The sequence below is a fragment of the Pongo pygmaeus genome, chromosome 20 (genome assembly GCF_028885625.2).
Source record: "Pongo pygmaeus isolate AG05252 chromosome 20, NHGRI_mPonPyg2-v2.0_pri, whole genome shotgun sequence".
NCBI lineage: Eukaryota > Metazoa > Chordata > Mammalia > Primates > Hominidae > Pongo > Pongo pygmaeus.
The window spans coordinates 61,647,148-61,670,291 of record NC_072393.2 but is presented as its reverse complement, the minus strand read 5'-3'; the positions used below and the strand labels follow the sequence as shown (position 1 = coordinate 61,670,291).

The following is a 23,144-nucleotide window of genomic DNA, read 5'->3' as shown; positions in this document are numbered from 1 at the left end:
CGGACCGGCCGCATTACTTTGCCGCATGCGCAGTGGCATCCTGTTCGTCTCCTTACTCCTGCGCCCTCCCGCTGCCTGGGGCTCCCTGCTCCAGTCTTGCGTAGCCCCCTCCCCAGTTTGGAGCGGCAGCTGTGCTGGACCTTGGGTTGCGGCTCAGTTGGCGATCCCAGTCACCCTGGGGACTGACGGGCAGGTTCTGGAAACCCACCCCCATGACTCTTCTAGGGGGTTCTGTCTTCATCAGCCACTGTTCCCCCCTCCGCCGGTCTCCCCACAGCTCACACTGAGCCTTTTTTCGGGCTCCACTTCGATCATTCCCCTCAGGAGGCTCTGGCAGTCTGGAGGAATGAAGTGGGGCATGTGGAAGACGCCCCGTTTCACCTTCTCCAGCAGCTGGCGGAGGTTGTCGTCATCAAAGGGCAGAGCCCCCTGGGCAAGAGATAACCAGGACCCCTCATTAGCACATTTCACCCTCACCACAAGCACTGGAGATGGGGAACTACAGTGATCTCCACCTTATGGGCAGGGAAACTGAGGCACAGAGAGGCTCAGCAATTTGCCCAAGGCCCCTAGCTCGTCCATGGCAGAGCAGGCACTTGGCAAGGAGCAGCTTGGAACCCCGCTTACGAAGCTAGAATTGCAGCATGGAGGCTATTCCTTTTAGACAGCTTTCCCCCCACAGCAGTTTCGGAAGGGTTGTCTCTCATTCACTCATTCAACAAAAGGTGAGCATCCGTTACGGGTCAGGGATCCAGCAGTGAACAAAACAGGCCTCTGCCCTTGCACAGCTCCAAACAAATAGCTATACAATGACGAGCGACTGAGTGAGGCTTCTCCCAGGAGGTGCAATGGGAGCAGAGACCTGAATGAGGCTGAGCCCTAAATCAATGACTGGTGTCCTTATAAGAGGAGAGGAGGACGCAGACACAGAGAGAACAGTCATGTGATGATGGAGGCAGAGATAGGAGTGATACAGCTGCAACCGAAGGAACACCAAGGACACCAGAAGCTAGAAGAGGCAAGAAAGGATCCTTCCCTAGAGCCTCCAGAGGAAGGAGGGCCCTGCTGACACCTTTTCTTTTCTTTCTTTCTTTTTTGAGATGGAGTTTTGCTCTTGTCGCCCAGGCTGATGTGCAATGAGGCGATCTTGGCTGACTGCAACCTCTGCCTCTCCCAGGTTCAAGCGATCCTCCTGCCTCAACCTCCCGAGTAGCTGGGATTACAGGCATATGCCACTATGCCTGGCTAATTTTTGTATTTTTAATAAAGACGGGGTTTCACCATGTTAGCCAGGCTGGTCTCGAATGCCCAACCTCAAGTGATCCACCTGCCTCAGCCTCCCAAAGTGCTGGGATTACAGGCGTGAGCCACCACACCCAGCCTAATTTTTGTATTTTTAGTAGAGACGGGGTTTTACCACATTGGCCAGGCTGGTCTTGAACTCCTGACCTCAGGTGATCCACCCGCCTCAGCCTCCCAAAGTGCTGGGATTACAGGTGTGAGCCACCACGCCTGGTCCCCTGCCTTGCTTTGAATCCTTGCTCTGGGGCTTATACCTGCATGACTTCAGGCAAGTCACTGCTCTGAAAATGGCAATGGGTCATCACAACACCCACCTCACAGACTGCATCAGAATGAACTGACCTAGTACATGACAGTGCGGGGCCCACAGTCAGGACTGTTACACGCTGGCTGCTGTGATGCACTGACCACAGACCCCACCACATCCTGCATTCTGACGTAGCCACCAGCAATGAAGCAGGGAACAAAATCACATCCCTGCTCTCCTGGAGTTGGCCTGGGACACTGCCTGACACACACTCCACACTGAAGTCATCAGCAAAGGTGGTGGAATGAGCAGAGAAGTTGCATTCCAGAGGGGACAGGAAACAAACAAGTGAACATATCATATGGGGCGGGAGGGAATGCTTCCAATCACCAGGGCAAGGGTTGGAGGGGAGCCAAGGGGACCCGCCATGGACAAAGACTCATGGGAGGTGACGGTGTGAGCCTTTGAGGGCTTTTCCGGGTGTTGCAAGCTCCCAGTTGCCCCTGGTATCTGAGGCCTGTGGACGGAGAATGCGGAGATACAGAGAAGGCACCTCTGAATGCCGATCTTAGGGTATGGAAGCCTGGGTTTGACTTCTGGTTGCCTGATGCTCAAGCACAGAGCCTCAGTTTCCTCTCCTCTGTGAAACAGACATAATGATCCTGCCAGGAAGGGTACGGTATGGATTAAATATTATAACAACAGGCTGGGCACAGTGGCTGACACCTGTAATCCTAGCACTTTGGGAGGCCAAGGGGGGAGGATCACTTGAGATCAGTAGTTTGACACCAGCCTGGCCAACATGGTGAAACCCCATCTCTACTAAAAATACAAAATTTAGCCGGGCAAAGTGGCGGGCGCCTGTAATCCCAGCTACTCGGGTGGCTGAGGCAGGAGAATTACTTGAACCCAGGAGGCGGAGGCTGCAGTGAGCCAAGATCACACCACTGCACTCCAGCCTAGGTGACAGAGAAAGTCTCCATCTCAAAAAAAAAAAAAAAAACCAAAAAAAAAAAACCAAATTACAACAACAATACAGTTGATTCTTGTTATTCTCGAGAGTTCTGTTCTATAAAGTCACTGCAAACTCTCAATGAGTGAACGAGTCACGGCTACTGGAGGAACTATAGTTAGTAAGGTTCCTTTGACCCTCTCGTCACATTTTTGTCAGCCAGTCATTACATAACCTTGTTTGTATGTGTTTCTGTTTAAAGACACTTTTCTTTTTTTACTGAGACGGAGTCTAGCGCTGTAGCCCAGAGTGCAGTGCCACGACCTTGGCTCACTGCAAGCTCCGCCTCCCAAGTTCAAGCAATTCTCATGCCTCAGCCTCCTGAGTAGCTGGGATTACAGGCACCCGCCACCACGCCCGGCTAATTTTTGTATGTTTAGTAGAGATGGAGTTTCACTGTGTTGGCCAGGCTGGTCTCAAACTCCTGACTTCATGATCTGCCCGCCTCAGCCTCCCAAAGTGCTGGGATTACAGGCGTGAGCCACCGCACCCAGCCTAAAGACACCTTTCATATGTACTGTGTCATTGATGCGGAACTCATGGCCAGCAGCACTGCAAGTCATTCCTGAACAAAGCACGCCCATCAGAGGGGCTTTCTCCAGAAGGGACATCACAGCCTCCCGCGCTTAGGAACACCAGACGGCACTTCAGAAGCACTTGGCTTCGCGGCCATTTTAAACAGCGAAATTGCCACCAACAACACAAAAATGCGAAAAACGTGACACAAAATAGGTGGTGAAAGGGGGATTGTTTACAGGATGAGAGCTGAAACAGGGTCACTTTGTTTGACCTCAGCCGGGAACCTGCACCTTGGGTGGGCGGCTCAGGTCTCCCCTGCTCTGGGCATGTCTGCCAATGACTGTGAAAGCACCTCCAGGACTATTTTGGGTTACAGATACATTTTGACAGGTGGGCAAATTTGCAAATATGGAATCTGCAAATGATGAGGAACTATTGGAACAAGAATAAACTACTAGGCCAGGTGCGGTGGCTCATGCCTGTAATCCCAGCACTTTGGAAGGCTGAGGTGGGCAGATCACTTGAGGTCAGGAGTTCAAGACCAGCCTGGCCAACATGGTGAAACCCCGTCTCTACTAAAAATACAAAAATTAGCCAGAAATAACTTGAACCCAGGAAGTGGAGGTTGCCGCCAACAAGATCGAGCCATTGCACTCCAGCCTGGGCTATAGAGCAAGACTAAGACTTCATCTCAAAAAAAAAAAAAAAAAAAAAAAGAAACAAAAAAAAGAAAAACTACTAATAATAATCATCAAGCATTGTGCCAGGGGCTTCACGTGCAGCATTTAATTTAAACCCTCACAGTGGGCCGGGGGCAGTGGCTCACACCTGTAATCCCAGCACTCTGGGAAGCTGAGGTGGGTGGATCACCTGAGGTCAGGAGTTCGAGACCAGCCTGGCCAACATGGAGAAACCCCGTCTCTACTAAAAATACAAAAAAATTAGCCGGGCATGGTGGCAGGTGCCTGTAGTCCCAGCTACTCGGGAGGCTGAGGCAGGAGAATCTTGAACCTGGGAGGCGGAGGTTGCAGTGAGCCGAGATCGCGCCATTGCACACCAGCCTGGGTGACAAGAGCGAAACTCTGTCTCAAAATGAAAAAATAAGTAAATAAAATAAAAATGAAAAGAAAACCCTTACAATGATAGGTATGATGTGTATTCCTATGGTGCAGATGCGGACACTGAGGGAAGGTGACTGGCTGGCTCGGGGAGAGGGAGCAGGGATTGGAACTCGGCTGGATGGGCTCCAGAACCAGGCTTTTAGCCAGCAAGTGAAGAAGGGCCGAGTTCTGAACGTTCTTAGCTAGTCTCCAGAGCACCTCGGCTGTTCTCCCCATGGAGTGGTGAGCCCCGGGAAGGCAGCTTGGAGCTGGCCTCATCGCCCTTAGTATCCGTTATGTAGCCTGGTGGTTAAGAGACCAAGGACTGACCCCAGGCCTGCGGCTTATCAGCTGCGTGCCCGTGGGCCAGTCACTTCCCCTCTCTGGGACCGCTGAGGGAATTGTGTGAAATAACATGGTCGGGACAGTGCCTGGAATAAAAAAAACTGCTTATGGCCGGGCGCGGTGGCTCACACCTGTAATCCCAGCACTCTGGGAGGCAGAGGCGGGCGGATCACCGAGGTCGAGTTCGAGACCAGCCTGGCCAAAATGGTGAAACCCCATGTCTACTAAAAATACAAAAATTAGCCAGGCGTGGCGGCACATGCCTGTAGTCCCTGCTACTTGGGAGGCTGAGGCAGGAGAATTGCTTGAATCCAGGAGGTGGAGGTTGCAGTGAGCCGAGATGGCGCCACTACACTCCATCATGTGTGACAGAGCAAGAATCCGTCTCAAAAACAAACAAACAAACAAAAAAACTTATGTATTCTTTTTCTTTTCTACTTATTTATTTATTTATTTATTTATTTATTTTTGAGACAAGGTGTCACTCTGTCATCCAGGCTGGAGTTCGGTGGCATGATCATGACTCACTATAGCCTTGACCTCCAGGGCTCGAGCAATTTTCCCACCTCAGCCTCTGAGCAACTGGGACTACAGGCATGTGCCACCATGCCCGGATAATTTTTTTTTTTGAGATGGAGTCTCGCTCTGTCTCCCAGGCTGGAGTGCAGTGGCATGATCTCGGCTCACTGCAAGCTCCGCCTCCTGGGTTCACACCATTCTCCTGCCTCAGCCTCCTGAGTAACTGGGACTACAGGCACCTGCCACCACGCCCGGCTAATTTTTTTGTATTTTTAGTAGAGACGGGGTTTCACCACATTAGCCAGGATGGTCTCGATCTCCTGACCTCGTGATCCACCCACCTCAGCCTCCCAAAGTGCTGTGATTACAGGCATGGGCCACCGCGCCCGGCCATGACTGGCTAATTTTTTAACTTTCTTTTGAGATGGGGTCTTGCTTGCTATGTTGCCCAGGCTGGTCTTGAACTCCTGGGCTCAAGCAATCCTCCCACCTCAGCCTCCCAAAGTGCTGGGATTACTGGCGTGAGTCATTGCGCCCGGACAATTGCTGATTTATTCTCGCTAGAGGTGTTCACTGGGGGCTTACATGTGTCAACTTTAGGTTTGCAAAGGCAAGCCAGCAAAATGAAATAAAACACACAAAGACAAACGCCCCGGACATAGGCCCTGACCTCAGGGAGCTGATGATATGGAAAGGAAGGGAGATGCCACTCAACAAATTAGGCAACCAAATGCACAGCAACAACTCTGATCGTTGCCAGGAAGAAGGGAGCCTACCACGGGGGGGTCTGACCTCACAGGAGTGGGGAGGAAAAGCGGGGGCAGGGGAAGCTTCCTGGAAATGTGACAACTGAGCAGAGAGCTTGAAGAAGTCTAGATATGAACTAAGTGAGCAACAAGGCTAGTAGGTAGCAGAGTGTCCCAGGCAGAAAGGCCCTGTGGTAGGAGCAGGGCTGATAGCCTACGATCTGGCTATATATATTTATTTTTAGACAGGGTCTTACTCTGTCGCCCAGGCTGGAGTGCAGTGACGTGATCTCGACTCATTGCAAACTCCACCTCCCGGGTTCAAGTGATTCTCCTGCCTCAGCCTCCTGAGTAGCTGGGACTACAGGCATGCGCCACCAAGCCCAGCTAGTTTTTGTATTTCTGGTAGAGATGGGGTTTCACCATGTTGGCCAAGCTGGTCTCAAACTTCTGGCCCCAGGTGAGCTGCCCCCCGCTTGGCCTCCTGAAGTGCTGGGATTACAGGTGTGAGCCTCCGTGCCCGGCCTGGTTATACTTATTACAGTATCGCAATGCCCTGGAATCAGCTGGTAAACAGTCATTGTATCAAGCCCTCCAGGTGCTCCTGGATGCCTTGTTCCTTTCTGGGGTTCTTCCTGGAGACTATCCCATAGTTCTTTTATGTTTTTAACCCACAGTTCTGTGAATGAAAAGGTTAGCTCTGCACAGAGTGGGGGAACTCCAGGATCTTGGTCTGTTGGTTAATGTAGTATCTTTCCCATTACCAGTGAAATATTCGAGAGATGGGCTGGGCTTGGTGGCCTCACGCATGTAATCCCAGCACTTTGGGAGACTGAGGTGGGCAGATCAGTTGAGCCCAGGAGTTTGGGACCGACCAGGGAAACAAGGCGAAACCCTGTCTCTGTGAAAAATACAAAAATTAGCTGGGCGTGTTAGCAATAGCCTATAATCCCAGCTGCTTGGGAGGCTGAGGTGGGAGGACTGCTTGAGCCTGGGAGATTGAGACTGCAGTGAGCTGTGATGGTGCCACTGCACTCCAGCCTGGGCGACACAGAGAGACCCTGTCTCAAAAAAAATAAATAAATAAAAATAAAAATAAAATAAATTCAGCTGCCAGACACGGTGGCTCATGCTTGTAATCTCAGCATTCTGGGAGGCCGAGGAGGGTGGATCACTTGAGGCCAGGAGTTCGAAACCAACCTGGCCAACATGGTGAAACTCCGTCTCTACTAAAGATACAAAAATTAGCCAAGCGTGGTGGCAGGCACCTGGAGTCCCAGCTACTCGGGAAGCTGAGGCAGGAGAATAGCTTGAACCCGGGAGGCGTAGGTTGCAGTGAGCCAAAACTGCACCACCGCACTCCAGCCTGGGCGACAGAGCAAGACTCTGTCTCAAAATAAATAAATAAATAGGCCGGGTTCAGTGGCTCACACCTGTAATCCCAGCACTTTGGGAGGCAGAGGCAGGTGGATCACCTGAGGTCAGGAGTTCAAGACCAGCCTGGCCAATGTGGCGAAACCCTGTCTCTACTAAAAATTCAAAAATTATCCAGATGTGGTGGTGGGCGCCTGTAATCCCAGCTACTCAGGAGGCTGAGGCAGGAGAATTGCTTGAAGCTGGGAGGCAGAGGTTGCAGTGAGCTGAGATCATGCCACTGCACTCCAGCCTGGGTGACAGGGCAAGACTCTGTCTCAAAATAAATAAATAAATAAAATTCATAAATAAATTCAGGAGATGACCCCCAGGTGAGGATGGAAGGTACTGTCCTATGCTCCCACCAGGTGGGATTGATCTAGAAATGACAGGAGAGGTGAGGGCGCCTTACCACGAGCAGGGCGAAGAGGATGACTCCACAGCTCCACATGTCTGCCCGGCGGCCATCATACTTTTCCCCCTGGAAGGGAAGGCCAGTTGTGACTTCATCGCTCCTCACTGCTGCCTCCACCCCTCTCCCCTCCACCCGCCCCTCACTCACCTTAATCACCTCTGGACACGCATAATGGGGGGACCTGAGGGAGAGAGCTGATGTGAGCCTCCAGCCAGCTTCTAAACCCCTGCCCAGGGCCTCGGGAGCCCAGTCCCCACTCACCCGCAGCTGGTCTCCAGGAGGCTGTCCCCCACCTGCAGGGATGCCATGCCGAAGTCTGCAATGCGGATGTTGTTTTTCTCATCCAAAAGCAGGTTCTCGGGCTTTAGGTCTCTGTGGCTGAGACAGCCAGGTGGGACTCAGGCCTCTCCCTTCCTCCCAGGAGACCCAGGCCCCACTCACTGGCGCTAACAGTGGAAAACTTCTGCATATTTTTTGGATTTTTAGGGGATGAGAGACCATTTATTATCATTCATTAATTTTAGTCTTTTTAAAAATTTTTAATTTTTTATTGTATGTATGTATGTATGTATGTATTTATTATTATTATTATTATTATTATTATTATTATTATTGGGATGGAATCTCGCTCTGTCTCCCAGGCTGGAGTGCAGTGGCACGATCTCAGCTCACTGCAACCTCTGTCTCCTGGGTCCAAGGGATTCTCCTGCCTCAGCCTCCCGAGTAGCTGGGACTACAGGCCGCACCACCACGCCCGGCTAATTTTTGTATTTTTAATAGAGATGGGGTTTCATTATGTTGGCCAGGCTGGCCTCGAACTCCTGACCTCGTGATCCTCCCGCCTTGGCCTCTCAAAGTGCTGGGATTACAGGTGTGAGCCACAGCGCCCAGCCTTATTTATTTATTTATTTATTTATTGAGATGGAGTCTCATTCTATCACCCAGGCTGGAGTACAGTGGCATGATCTCGGCTCACTGCAACCTCCGCATCCTGGATTCAAGTGATTCTCCTGTTTCAGCCTCCTGAGTAGCTGGGATTGCAGGCGTGTGCCACCACACCCAGCTAATTTTTGTATTTTTTTTTTTTTTTGAGACGAAGTCTCGCTCTGTTGCCTAGGCTGGAGTGCAATGGCGTGATCTCAGCTCACCACAACCTCCGCCTCCCGGGTTCAAGAAGTGCTGGGATTACAGGCATGAGCCACCGCGCCAGGCCTAATTTTTGTATTTTTAGTAGAGACAGAGTTTTACCATGTTGGCCAGGTTGGTCTTGAACTCCTGACCTCGGGTGATCCACCTGCCTTGGCCTCCCAAAGTGCTGGGATTACAGGGCTGAGCCACCGCGCCTGGCCTATTTTATTTTTTATTTTTAGAGATGGGCATTGCTTCTCGGCCTTTTGGCTAAGATCAAGTGTATGTTTAGAGATGGGGTCCCTTTCTGTTGCCCGGCCTGGAGTGCAGTACCACAATCATAGCTCACTGCAGCCTTGACCTCCCCAGCTCAAGTGATCCTCTGGCCTCAGCCTCTTCAGTAGCTGGAGCCACAGGCGTGCATCACCATGTCCGGCTTTGGAAACCTTTTTTTTTTTTTTTGAGACAGTCTCACTCTGTCGACCAGGCTGCACTGCAGTGGCACAATCTCGGCTCACTGCAACCTCCGTCTCCTGGGCTCAAGCAATTCTCCTGCCTCAGCCTCCCGAGTAGCTGGGATTATAGGCATGTGCCACCACGCCCAGCTAATTTTTGTATTTTTAGTAGAGACAGGGTTTCACCATGTTGGCCAGGCTGGCCTCGAACTCTTCACCTCAGGTAATCCACCTGCCTCGGCCTCCCAAAATGCTGGGATTACAGGCGTGAGCCACCGCGCCTGGCCTGGAAACTTTTTATAATAGACAATTACAAACGTGCCCAAAACTGGAGAGAAAGTAAGAGGAAGCCTCACTTACCCATCTCCCAGCTTCATCCATGATCAGCTTAGGGCCAATCTCATCTCATCTCTGTCCTTTACATACTCCTCCCCAACCCAAATTAGTTTGTAGGAGATCCCAGACATTATATTAGTTTATCTGTAAGTATTTGAATATGTACAAAGTGAGATATTTTGAGGTAAAGCTGATATGCAGCTGGTTCTTAAAATCCTTGGTTCCTGTCTTGGGACCTTCCCACCCCTGAACCAAACTCCTCAAGGTTTAAGGGTTGGTGTCTGGGGAGAGAGGGAGTGTATGCAGTTTCCATTTGGCCTGGCCATTAACTGGGTCATACTTGTTAAATATGTTGAATATCTCCCCCTAGAGGCCAGGGTTTCAATATCAGGGTTTTGACAATCTTGTCAACAGGAAGGTGTCGAAAATTTAAACAGGGCCAGGTGCTGTGGCTCACACCTGTAATCCCAGTACTTCAGGAGGCCGAGGTGGGTGGATCACCTGAGGTCAGGAGTTCGAGACCAGCCTGGCCAACATGGTGAAACCCCGTCTCTACTAAAAATACAAAAAATTAGCTGGGCATAGTGGCGGGTGCCTGTAGTCCCAGGTACTCGGAAGGTTGAGACAGGAGAATCGCTTGAACCTGGGAGGTGGAGGTTGCAGTGAGCTGAGATCGTGCCATTGCACTCCAGCCTGGGTGACAGCGAGACTCCGTCTCAAAAAATAAAAAAAGACAAAACCGAAAATTTAAGTAGGTGGCCTTTTTATCAACAAGCTTTACCGCAAGTCTGAGTCCCTCTACCGTGATCCCCACCCCATCTCCAAAACACATCTTAGTGAGAGAGATGTGCAAATGAAGGAGGCTAAAAGATGAAGGCATTCATTTTGTACCTTAACAGTTATAAAAACGTTGCACATTTAATATCTGATTTGGAGGCTAAAGTCAATTCAATGAAAAAAATAATAACTTTTTATTTTTTTGAGACAGGGTCTCACTCTGTTGCCTCACTGCAGCCTCAACCTCCTGGGTTCAAGCAATCCTCCTACCACAGCTTCCCAAGTAGCTGGGACCACAGGCACACGCCACCACATCCAGCTAATTATTTTTATTTTTTGGAGAGATGGGAGGGGTCTCACTTTGTTGCCCAGGCTGGTCTCGAACTCCTGAGCTCAGGTGATCTGCCCGCCTTGGCCTCCCAAAGTGCTGGGATTACAGGCGTGTGCTACCATGCCCAGCCAAAAAAAAATCTTTACAAGTGGACATATAGGCCAGGCGCAGTGGCTCATGCCTTGAGCCCAGGAGTTTGAGACAAGCCTGAGCAACATAGCAAGACTCTGTCTCAATAACTAAACTAAACTAAAAATAAATAAATAAATAACCCTTACTCAACCCTTACTTCACACCATATACAAAAATTAACTTGAAATGGATGCCAGACCTAAATGCAAGAGCTAAAACTATACAACTTCTAGAAAACATACAAGAGGACCTTAGTGACCTTGAGTTGGGCAAAGGTTTCTTAAATAGGACAGAAAAAGCATGAGGTGTAGGCCGGGTGCGGTGGCTCACGCCTGTAATCCCAGCACTTTGGGAGGCCAAGATGGGCAGATTACAAGGTCAGGAGATTGAGACCATCCTGGCTAACATGGTGAAACCCCATCTCTACTAAAAATACAAAAAATTAGCCAGGCATGGTGGCGGGCGCCTGTAGTCCCAGCTACTTGGGAGGCTGAGGCAGGAGAATGGCGTGAACCCAGGAGGCGGAGCTTGCAGTGAGCCGAGATCGCGCCACTGCACTCCAGCCTGGGTGACAGAGCAAGACTCCATCTCAAAAAAAAAAGAAAAAAAAGAAAAAGCATGAGGTGTAAAATAAAAAAATCAACAAACTGGAATTTATCAAAATGAAAAATCTTTTGCTTTTCACAAGACTGTTATAAAAATGTAAAAACATGGTACAGACTTGGAGAAAATAATTTAAAAATGTATACTGATTAAAGACTTGCATCTAGAATAAACAATTCTTTTTTTTCTTTGTTAAATTTTCCCCCTCGTTCTTACTGTCATCATACAGAATAATTTTTAGGAGTTATTCCTACAGTAATCTCTTGTTCCTAGAATAAAAAATTGTTACAAATCAATAATAAAAAGACTAAATCAAATTTTAAAAAATAACTGAATTAACAATGGGCAAAGAGGCCGGGAGTGGTGGCTCACGCCTGTAATCCTAGAACTTTGGGAGGCCTAGGCGGGCAGATCACCTGAGGTCAGGAGTTCGAGACCAGCCTGACCAACATGGTGAAACCCCGACTTTACTAAAAAAATACAAAATTAGCCAGGTATAGTGGTGTGCACTTGTAATCCCAGCTACTCCGGAGGCTGAGGCAGGAGAATCAATTGCACCTGGGAGGCAGAGGTTGCAGTGAGCCAAGATCACACCATTGCACTCCTGCTGGGCAACAAGAGCAAAACTCCATCTCAAAAACAAAACAAAACAATACAAAAAGGGCCATGTATGGTATGATTCCATTTATATAAAGTGTCTAGAATAGGTAAATCCATACAGACAGAAAATAAGTTGCCGGGGGCTGGGGGCAGGAGGGGAATAGGGAGTGACTGCTTACTTAATGGGTACAGGGTGAGAAAATGTTCTAAAATTCCACAGTGGCAGATGTATACCGCTGCAAATATATCAAAAACCACTGAATTACACACTCTAAAAGGAGGAATTTTCTGGTGTATGAGTTATGTCTCAATGGGATAAAGTTTGGGGGCCGACCACATGGCTTTTGCTCAGCCCTCCACATGCCCCCAAGGGCCTGTCTGCTGGGCAGCCCTCAGCCCCTCCTCCCCCTCAAGCTGCCCACTCACCAGATGGAGTAGCTGTGGCAGAAGTCCAGCGCAGACACAATCTGGCGGAAGAACTTTCGGGCCTCCTTGGGCGTCAGTCTCCCCTTCTTTACCAGGTAGTCGAATAGCTCACCCCCCGAGACGTGCTCCAGAACCAGGTACCTAAAGGATATAGAGGGGGCAGAGGGCTGGAAGGGGCATGTGGAGGACCAAAGGGCCTGGTCTCCCACTTCCGTTGGCCCCTGGTGGCAGAGAACTCCAATTCCCATGATCCTTGGGAGAAAGAGACTCCAATTCCCATGGGTCCCTGGGAGGAAGAGACTCCAGTTCCCATCAATTCCTGGGAGGAAGAGACTCCAGTTCCCATCACTCCCTGGGAGGAAGTGACTCCAGTTTCCACCAGTCTCTAGGAAACCAAACTCAAGTCCCATTAGCCCTCGGCAGCAGAGCCTCCCATGTCAGCTTCAGAGGGGAACCAACACTTTGACTCGTAATGGTTTCAGGAGATAAGGCGACTCTATTAGCACCTGAAGGTCAAAGACCCCCTCTTATAGGACCCTGAGAAGTGAAGATACCCCTACTCCTATTAGCCCCTAGAAAGCCAAGCCTCTAATTCTCTCTGGAGTGAGGAAACTCAAATTTGAATTCATTTTTGGGTATTAACGATTGCAAGGTTGCACCAGTCCAAGCCAGCTTCTGTGAGGCAACAGACAACAACTCCCATCAGCGCCTAGAAGTTAAAAACCCCCACTTCTGGCCAGACACGGTGGCTTATGCCTGTAATCCCAGCACTTTGGGAGGTCGAAGTGGGTGGATCACTTGAGGTCAGGAGTTCGAGACCAGCCTGACCAACATGGTGAAACCCCGTCTCTACTAAAAATACAAAATTAGCTGGGCACGGTGGCGCGTGCCTGTAATCCCAGCCACTCGGGAGGCTGACGCAGGAGAATCACTTGAACCCAGGAGGTGGAGGTTGTGGTGAGCCGAGATCGAGCCATTGCACTCCAGCCTGGACAACAAGAGCAAAACTCTGTCTCAAAAAAACAAAACAACAAAAAAACCCCAAAACCCACTTCCCATAAGCCTCTGGGACACAGGGTTCCAGTTTCCATCAACCATTTTTGTTGTTGTTTGGAGTTTTGTTTTGTTTTTTTTTTTTTTTTTGAGGCAGAGTCTTGCTCTGTTGCCCATGCTGGAATGCAGTGGCACAATCTTGGCTCACTGCAGCCTCTGCCTCCCAGGTTCAAGCAATTCTCCCACCTCAGCCTCCCAAGTAGCTAGGACTACAGGTGTACCACCACACTCAGTTAATTTTTGTATTTTTAGTAGAGATGGGGTTTTGCCATGTTGGCCAGGCTGGTCTCAAACTCCCAAGTTTTATAGTTTTTTTTTTTTTTTGAGACAGAGTCTCACTCTGTCGCTCAGGCTAGAGTGCAGTGGCGTGATCTCAGCTCACTACAACCTCCACCTCCCAGGTTCAAGCAATTCTCTGCCTCAGCCTCCCAAGTAGCTGAGATTACAGGTGCCTGCCACCACGCCTGGCTAATTTTCTCGTATTTTTAGTAGAGACGGGGTTTCACTGTCTTGGCCAGGTTGGTCTTGAACTCCTGACCTCGTGATCCACCTGCCTTGGCCTCCCAAAGTGCTGGATTACAGGCGTGAGCCACCGCGCCCAGCCTCCATCAACCATTTGGATTCTAGACTCCAAATCCCATCAGGCTCTGGGAGGTTAAAACTAATTCCTATCAGCTTCTGGGAAACAAAAGCTCAACTTTTTTTTCTTTTTAAGACAGGGTCTCACTCTGCTGGAGTGCAACAGCACAAAAACGGCTCACTCCAGCCTCGACCTACCAGGATCACGCAATCCTCCCACCTCAGCCCCCCAGGTAGCTGGGGCTACACGTGCACACCACCATGCCCGGCTAATTTTTTTATTTTTTGTAGAGACAGGGTTTTGCCATGTTGCTCAGGCTGGTCTCGTACTCTTCAAGCAATCCGCCCATCTTGGCCTCCCAAAGTGTTGGGATTACAGGCATGAGCCACCGCACCTGGCCCCAAAAGCTCAATTTCTATGAGCTCTCAGATGGCTGGGATTCCTGCCCGAAGAATAAACTCCCACGGCCCTGCCTCCCTACGCCAAGAGTGGAGTGGGAGCGCCCATGCGCCGGTCCGGACAATAGCCCCTCCCTACCACCACACCTGGGAAAGCCTGCGAGCAGGTCCCATGAGCGCCGGGCAGACAGCTTCCTGTGAGGTGAAACCTGCGCCAGCATCGACGGACCTGATGTCAGTTCATCCTGGGGACTGGGTGCCGGCGGGGGAGCACGAGGGCTGTCCCCTCTCCAGCTTCCCAGCCCAGCTGTCCTTTGGGTCACCAGAGTTTGGACAAAGAGGCCCATTCTCTGGAGTCTGGACAGCTGGACCCCCACCCCACCCCCATCTCCTTTGAGATACTGACTCAGAACTCCTAAGGCGGCCCATTGTTGGGGTGTCCAGCCACGGCACCCGAAGTTATGCCGGGGGAGAAGGGGGGCTCTCCAGTGCTCCAGAGTGGGGGTTTGGGAAGATCCTTTGGGCTTTGCTAGGCCCCTTGCCTTACAAACAGGAGGCATCTGCCCATATCAAATTGGGTCTGGTCGAGGGCACCCTGCTTGTCTAGCAGAGGGCATTCCATGCAGTGCCACAGGGCGAGGAGCTGGAGCTGGGGACACGGTAGGAGGATGGTTGCCCTTGGCCTCAGGCCCAACACAGCGTGAAAACAGTGGGGTTCCCTGTGTGTCGGGGGCTTCCTTGTGCAACAGGCAAGGGACTGGGCCTTCAGTGGTCCAGCCTGGAGAGCTGCAGGTCCCCCAGGCCCCCCAGGCCCTGTTTCTGGAGAAGTCCCACCCTGGTAACCTGGAGAGGGAGGATGGGGTAGGGTTGGGTGTCTATAAATACCTACAAATATTTCTTGTTCTCGTAGACGTCGTGGAGCTTGAGGACATGTGGGTGTTCGATGAGCTTCAGGATGGCGATCTCCCGCTCCACCTGAGGGTCAAGAGGGGTGGGGACACGGGAAAAGAGGTCAGCACGGCCCTGTCCCTGCCCTCAGCCCCGGAGGCCCCCCCTGCCCGCAGGCACACTGCAGCAGGCGCACACACCTTCATCAGCACCGACTCCGACAGCTTCTCCCGGTTCACGATCTTGATGGCGACCTTCTGACCCGTGATGCAGTGGACCCCGAGTTTAACCAGCCCTGGGGGAGCAGGGTGAAAATGTGGGGTGTTCCGCTGGGTCCCCTTTGTCCCCAGCGCCTATGTCCCTCTTGGCCACCCTGTTTGCTCATTCCTCCTGGGCTGGCTGTTTAACAATGGCCTGAACACATCAGACCTGAACTCCTGGGGCTGACAGCCCACACTCCCACAAAACCACCCTTCCCCTCCCTCCTGCCAGTCCGTTCCTCCTGACTGTCCATCCAGCCAGGTGCCCCTCTCCTCTGCCAGCCACCCCTAGCCCTCACCCTCTCCGTCCTGGGGAGCCTGCCTGCCACGCATTCTTTCCTCACCATGTCTCCCCGAGTCTGTCTCCTCCAAGCCCCCGCGCCCCCACTTTCTCTGTCTCTCTCTCCATCACTTCCTTGTATTCTCTACTTTTCAATCTTTTGGAGACCCTATGACTCCCAACGAATATAATCTCACATTTGCCCCTCCCCAGACCACCCTCCACCTCCTCCTGAACCCCCTCCCAATGAATATAATCTCACATTTGCCCCCTCCCCAGACCACCCTCCACCTCCTCCTGAACCCCCAGCCTCAACTGCCTTCCTAGGTCTTCTCTTCATGGCAGCCCTAACAGACAGCACGCAGACACCAAGGGTATGTCCGGTCTCCTAGCCCACACCTCTCCTCAGGACCCTCGACTCCGGGACCTGAGCCCCCAAAGCCACAGACCTAGCCCTGACTAGCCCCTAAAGCTACAGGCCCAGGAGTCCAGACCCCCAGCCCCTCCTCCCTCAGACCCAGGAATCCAGCCCCCCAGCCCCCTCCTCCCTCAGACCTAGGAGTCCAGGCCCCCAGCCCCTCCTCCCTCAGACTCAGCACTCCAGACCCCCAGACCCCTCCTCCCTCAGACCCAGCACTACAGGTCCAGCTCCTCCTCCCTCAGACCCAGCACTCCAGGCCCCCAGCCCCTCCTCCCTCAGATCCAGCACTCCAGACCCCCAGCCCCTCCTCCCTCAGACCCAGCACTCCAGGCCCCCAGCCCCTCCTCCCTCAGACCCAGGAGTCCAGGCCCAGCCCCTTCTCCCTCAGACCCAGCACTCCAGACCCCCAGCCCTTCCTCCCTCAGACCCAGCACTCCAGGCCCCCAGCCCCTCCTCCTTCAGACCCAGGAGTCCAGGCCCAGCCCCTTCTCCCTCAGACTCAGCACTCCAGACCCTTAGCCCCTCCTCCCTCAGACCCAGCACTCCAGACCCCCAGCCCCTCCTCCCTCAGACCCAGCACTCCAGACCCCCAGCCCCTCCTCCCTCAGACCCAACACTCCAGGCCCCCAGCCCCTCCTCCCTCAGACCCAGGAGTCCAGGCCCAGCCCCTTCTCCCTCAGACTCAGCACTCCAGACCCCCAGCCCCTCCTCCCTCAGACCCAGCACTCCAGACCCCCAACTCGTCCTCCTTCACACCCAGGAGTCCAGGCCCAGCTCCTCCTCCCTCAGACCCAGCACTCCAAGCCCCCAGCCCCTCCTCCCTCAGACCCAGGAGTCCAGGCCCATCCCCTCCTCCTTCAGACCCAGCACTCCAGGCCCCCAGCCCCTCCTCCTTCAGACCCAGCACGCCAGGCCCCCAGCCCCTCCTCCCTCAGACCCAGTCCAGGTCTGACCCCTTCTTCTCCTGTAACTCAGGAATTCAGGTCAGCAACACCTTCACACTCTTACCACTCAGGATCTGGGGCTTTGACCCTCTCCTTTTCCCTAGGGTCTCAGCTCCCAGTTACGGTCCAGTCGGTCCCCACTCCTGCAGGCTCTGGCCCTGAGCTTCATAGAGACTCTGGGTGTTCAGCTCCCATGTCACCTCCACCCACCATCCATCCGGCAGGAAGGAGGCCGCGGCCGGTGGCCAGCGTTTAGCAACAGCAGAGGATGAACGCCCTTTCCACAGCCGCTCCAGGAGACGGGCCTGCTGCAGCCCACCTTCCCACCCTCCATCCTGTTTCCCACTCTGAGCCAGCATGCCAGAGAAGGGCAGAATGTCCTAGGCCCCACGGCCTCTGTCACCCCAACTTGCTGCCTGGAGAGCGGGAGGCCAGAGGACAGTGGGGAGGGAAGAGGTTTCCCAGGACGGATGCACTCCACCCCAGTCTGCAGCTGTACTGCAGCAAGAACCTCAGCTCCCAGCCTGGCCCCACTCCGCAGGCCGCCTCCATCCTCTCCCTGGCCCTGGAGCCCCTCCAGCCTCTGCCCCTATGAGGACTGGAGCAACGGGGCCCCAAACTCCCTGTCCCAACACTCGAGGTTTCAACCACCCTCCTCCCTCAGACTCAGGAGTCCAGGCACCCAGCCCCTCCTCCTTCAGACCCAGAAGTCCAGACGCCAGACCCTCTTCCTTCATACTCAGGAGTCCAGGCACAGCCCCTCCTCCCTCAGACCCAGAAGTCCAGACGCCAGACCCTCTTCCTTCATACTCAGGAGTCCAGGCCCCCAGTCCCTCCTCCCTCAAACCCAAAAGTCCAGGACCCCAGTCCTCTCCGCCCTCAGACCCAGGAGTCCAGACCCCCAGCCCCTCCTCCCTCAGACCCAGGAGTCCAGGCCACCAGCCCCTCCTCCCTCAGACCCAGGAGTCCAGGCCCCCAGCCCCTCCTCCCTCAGACCCAGGAGTCCAGACGCCAGACCCTCTTCCTTCATACTCAGGAGTCCAGGCCCCCAGTCCCTCCTCCCTCAAACCCAAAAGTCCAGGACCCCAGTCCCCTCCTCCCTCAGACCCAGGAGTCCAGACCTCCAGCCCCTCCTCCCTCAGACCCTGGAGTCCAGGCCACCAGCCCCTCCTCCCTCAGACTCAGGAGTCCAGGCACAGCCCCTCCTCCCTCAGACCCAGGAGTCCAGACCCCCAGGCCCTCCTCCCTCAAACCCAGGAGTCCAGGTCCCCAAGCCCTCCTCCCTCAGACCTAGGAGTCCAGGCCCCCAGCCCCTCCTCCCTCAGACCCAGGAGTCCAGACCCCCAGCCCCTCCTCCCTCAGACCCTGGAGTCCAGGCCCCCAAGCCCCTCCTCCCTCAGACCCAGGAGTCCAGGCCACCAGCCCCTCCTCCCTCAGACTCAGGAGTCCAAGCACAGCCCCTCCTCCCTCAGACCCAGGAGTCCTGACCCCCAGGCCCTCCTCCCTCAGACCCAGGAGTCCAGGTCCCCAAGCCCTCCTCCTTCAGACCTAGGAGTCCAGCCCCCAGCCCCTCCTCCCTCAGACCCAGGAGTCCAGGCCCCCAGCCCCTCTCTTCCAGGACCTCAGAGTCTGCGCCCCCCACCCCCTCCATCCAGGAACCCAGGAGTCTGAATCCCAAGTCCCTTCTCTATGAGGGGCCCAGGGGTCTGGGCAGTCAGCCCCTGCCATTTGAATACCCTGAGTCCCGCCTCTGCCGTCACCTCCACCCTGCCCCGGCCCCAGGTGTCCGCTCCTGCTAGGCTCACCTGTCTGTCCTTTGCCCAGCGTCTTCTCCAGCCGATAGGGGCCCACATATTGGGCGTGCTGGGGTGGGTGGGGGTGGGGGTGGGGGAGGTGGTAGGCGGGAGAGCCCCCGCCTCCCTCCTTGGCCCCGGACGACATGGTGCCCTTGGTCCCGGCCCGACCGGTCCCCCGGCCGCCCCCCCTGCGGCCGGTCGCCCCGTCTCTCCGGTGGGGGCCGGCGACCGCTCCGTCCCGGCCCCCCCGGCTGCCCCCCACCTCTCCGGGGGTCCCCAGGGGGCTGGGCTGGCCCCCCCCAGTCGGCGGGCCGCGGAGCTGGGGGAGGGGGGGCTGGCCCGGGGGGGTCAGGCCCCGGGAGTCAGCATGGCCCAGGGGGGCTGCGGGGCCCCCCCTCCCCAGCCCGTTTCTGGCCGGCCCCCCGCTTCCTGCGCCTCCCCCCGCCGGGGGGGTCTGAGGTGCGGGCCGGCGGATGCTGCAGGCCGAGGTCCCCCCCGCCCCCCCACGCGCCCTCTCTCCTCCGCCTCCTCCTCCTCTCCGCCTCCCCCCGCCACCTCGTCCTTTCTCTCCGGCACGCTGACATCACCATCCGGGGACTCCGGGCCCTTCCCCAAAGTTAACCCTTTCGGAGGGGGGAGGGGGAGCGAGGGGGGGCAGGGGGCGGGCCTCCAGCTGGAGGGATGGAGAGGAGGTGGGAGGATGCAGGAGAGAGGATGGAGGGAAGGATGGAGAGAGAGAGAGGACCCAACAGAAGGGGCAGAGATGGAGATACACAAAGAGAGATGCTGGCTGACACAGAGACGGGAGACAGGCAGAGACAGCAAGAGGGATGGAGACCACCAGAGACAGGCTGAGGCAGAGAGGGAGGAAGGGCAGAGATGGACAGGGACAGAAGAGAAGGAAGGAATGGCAAGCCGGGAAAACAGACAGGGAGAGGGAGAGAGAGCTGCTGGAAGCCGACAGAGGGATGGAGAGAGTCAGAGATTCAGAGAGACAGAGAGAGGAAGACCAGCCAGAGAGGTGGGGGGGAGGGGGCGCAGGTGGAGCTGTAGAGAGAGCCAGGGGGTACACACAGGTGGAGGGACATGTGCTGGGGAGAGGTGGGGACATATCAAGGGAGACAGAGACAGAGAGGGGAAAGAATTGTTGGAGTTGCTGACCCAAAACTCATGTCTGTTTCCCCAGCCCCCTAAGGCCAGCCATCCAGGGTAAGGGTAAGTCTGTGTCCCCACCAATGTCAAGGCCCCATATCTACCCACAGCCCAGAGTGATTTAGGATTCTCTTTACTTCTACAGAGAAGCTTCCAGAACCCCCTCAGTTTCCCTGTGTTATGTTTTTAGACCCCCATATATTCTCTGTGCTCGTCATGGGGTCCTTTATATCTTCATGTGGGCCCCAGTATAGCCCATAGATCCCCACTGTAGCAGGTCCACAAGCCTGTGCTCTGCCTGTGAGTAACCCGCCCCCATTAGCTTTCCGCATAAACCGTAGATCCCTCTATGTCATGTACCCGCAAGTGTTAGACACCCATTTAATTCTCAAGTCCCCTGTAAAGCATACCCAGGGCTGGGCAAGGTGGCTTATGCCTGTAATCCCAATACTTTGGGAGATGGAGGTGGGAAGATCAGCTTGGGCAACACAGTGAGACCCCATCCCTACAAATTTTTTTTTAAAAATTAGCCGGGCATGGTGGCATGTGCCTGTAGTCCCAGCTACTTAGGAGGCTGAGGCTTGAGTCAGTGAGTTTGAGGTTGCAGTGAGCTACGTTTGCACCACTGCACTCCAGCCTGAGCAACAGAGTGAGGCCCCGTCTCTAACAAAAATAAAATAAAATAAAGTGCACACAGGAACCTATTGGCTCCTGTGAGATTTCCCAGTCCCCCATTCAACACCTTGAGTCCACACATCTTTAATGAGTGCCGAATCTCAGCCAGGCACTCTTCCTGTTGGTAAGAACGTGGCAGTGACCTAAATCAGCAAAAAGGCCTGTCCTGTGGAGCTTCCATGCTGGTGGATGAAACAGATGATCAACAAGGTCAATAGGCAAAATGTATGGTGTGTTAGATAATCATGTCCGTGCTGAGGAGGTGACTACAGCAGGGAAGGGGGTTAAGAGGGGCCTGTTGAGCAAGGTACAATTTTAGGCATCTGGCTTTTTTTTGTATTTTTAGTAGAGATGGAGTTTCACCCTGTTGGCCAGGCTGGTTCTGTAACTTTTTTTTTTTGAGACGGAATCTTGCTCTGTCACCCAGGCTGGAGTGCAGTGGCACAATCTCAGCTCACTACAACCTCCACATCCTGGGTTCAAGCAATTCTCCTGCCTCAGCCTCCTGAGTAGCTGGGATTACAGGCACCTGCCACCATGCCTGGCTAATTTTTGTATTTTTAGTAGAGATGGGGTTTCACCATGTTGGTCAGGCTGGTCTCAAACTCCTGACCTCGTGATTTGCCCACCTCAGCCTCCCAAAGTGCTGGGATTACAGGCGGAGCTACCACACCTGGCCTGGTTCTGTAACTATTAATGAGTCCCTTTTTGCTCTCAAGTGTCTTGCTATAGATGAAAAATTATATGATCACCCTTTTTTTTCTGTTTTGTTTTTTGAGACAGGGTCTTCCCCCTGTTGCTCAGGCTGGGGTGCAGTAGGGTAATCATAGTTCCCTGCAGCCTCGACCTCCTGGGCTCAAGTGATCCTCCTGCCTCAGCCTCCTGCCTAGCTGTGACTATAAGCAGATGCCATCACACATGGCTAATTCTTGTATTTTTTTGTAGGGATGGGGACACACTACGTTGCCCAGGCTGGTCTCGAGCTCTTGGGTTCAAGTGATCCTCCCACCTTGGCCTCCCAAAGTGCTGAGATTATAGACCTGAGCCACTGCCCCCGGCCATGTATTATAAACTGATAGACTTGTACATAGATGTCCATGTCCTAATTCCCAGGATCTGTGCATAAGTTACCTTGCATGGCTGAAAGGACTTTGCCCATGTGACTGAGATAGGGAGATTATCCCAGTTTTTTGGGTGAGCTCGATGGAATCACAAGAGTATTTGTGAGACGGAGGCAGGAGGAGCAGTCAGTGATGGAGATGGGAAGGTGGAAGCAGAGCTTGGGGTGATGGGGCCACCTGTCAAAGAATGAGTGTGGCCTCTAGAAGCTGGAAAAGGCAAGAAAAACATTCTCCCCGAGAGCCTCCAGAAGCGATGCAATCCTGCTGACAGTTTGATTTCAGCCCCGTGAAACCCATTTTGGATTTCTGCCCTCCATAACTGCAAGATAATAAATGTGTGCTGTTTTAAGCCACCACATTCTTAGTAGTTTGTTAACAGCAGCAATAGGAAACTAATATAATAGCACATCCACAGGCCCAGATGCATCTCACAGCACAGGGCTAGAAACACCACACACACACACACACACACCCACACACACCCCACACACACACACACCCTGTTTGGTCTTCCTGTTTCTGCCCAAAATATCCCCCTGCACAACCACGCCCAGCAGGTGCTTGATACGTTTGTGACTGTGTGCCCGTTTTGCGTTGAGCACAACCTTTTCCTGGAGGAAAACGCCTCCTATCCAGGATCAACACGAGAGTTTCTTTAAGCCCAGTCCAGGGCCAACACCTCTGCAGATCGGCCTGCATCAGCACGTGCCCAGGCCTAAACCCCACTTCTGGAGCACAGAGGCCTCGGGCCTACCCACCAAGCTGGCTCCTCTGGCGCTCTGAATCTTGCTGGGCTCTGGGGCACTTTGCTTTCCGGCTCTAGGCCTCAAGAATCCTCTCTTCTCCACCTGGCAGGACATGGGGAAAAGTCCATGAGGGAGAGGCTGAGTGATGAGAGGGATCCACGCCGCAGCCCCATTTGACAGATGGAGAAACTGAGGCCGAGAGAGGGGTTGCGGGGGGCCTAAGGCTCACAGGCCAGCCATTACGGTTGCGACCCCAGGGCTCCTGTAGATGGGGTTGGTGGCCCCGGTGGAGGCGAAAGTCAGATTAGGGGGACGAGGCCCCAAACCTTCTAAGGATGACTGACAGCAATGAGTGGGAGGGGCCTGTAAAGGGGCCGGGGCCCAACTGGGAGAGGCTGAAAGGCCTAGAGCAGGGGCGGGAATC

The 23,144-nt window shown here is 53.7% G+C and overlaps 1 protein-coding gene across 2 annotated transcripts in view; it reads right to left on the bottom strand.

Annotated features, from left to right (window-relative positions):
* BRSK1 (BR serine/threonine kinase 1) overlaps positions 1 to 19,619 on the bottom strand; it is a 30,132-nt gene extending 10,513 nt beyond the window's left edge. Inside the window, exons 1-8 of one of the 2 annotated variants that reach the window (XM_054463844.2) lie at positions 19,036 to 19,619; positions 15,526 to 15,620; positions 15,327 to 15,412; positions 12,407 to 12,547; positions 7,880 to 7,996; positions 7,766 to 7,799; positions 7,616 to 7,684; positions 283 to 429 (exon numbers count right to left, since the gene is read on the bottom strand). In XM_054463844.2, the coding sequence (XP_054319819.1) occupies positions 283 to 429; positions 7,616 to 7,684; positions 7,766 to 7,799; positions 7,880 to 7,996; positions 12,407 to 12,547; positions 15,327 to 15,412; positions 15,526 to 15,620; positions 19,036 to 19,171 (825 nt within the window). In that variant the 5' untranslated portion in view covers positions 19,172 to 19,619. Of the gene's footprint in view, positions 1 to 282; positions 430 to 7,615; positions 7,685 to 7,765; positions 7,800 to 7,879; positions 7,997 to 12,406; positions 12,548 to 15,322; positions 15,413 to 15,525; positions 15,621 to 19,035 lie in introns of those variants that run through there. The other variant, XM_054463845.2, reaches the window with a different exon arrangement.
* Between the last annotated feature and the right edge of the window lie 3,525 nt (positions 19,620 to 23,144).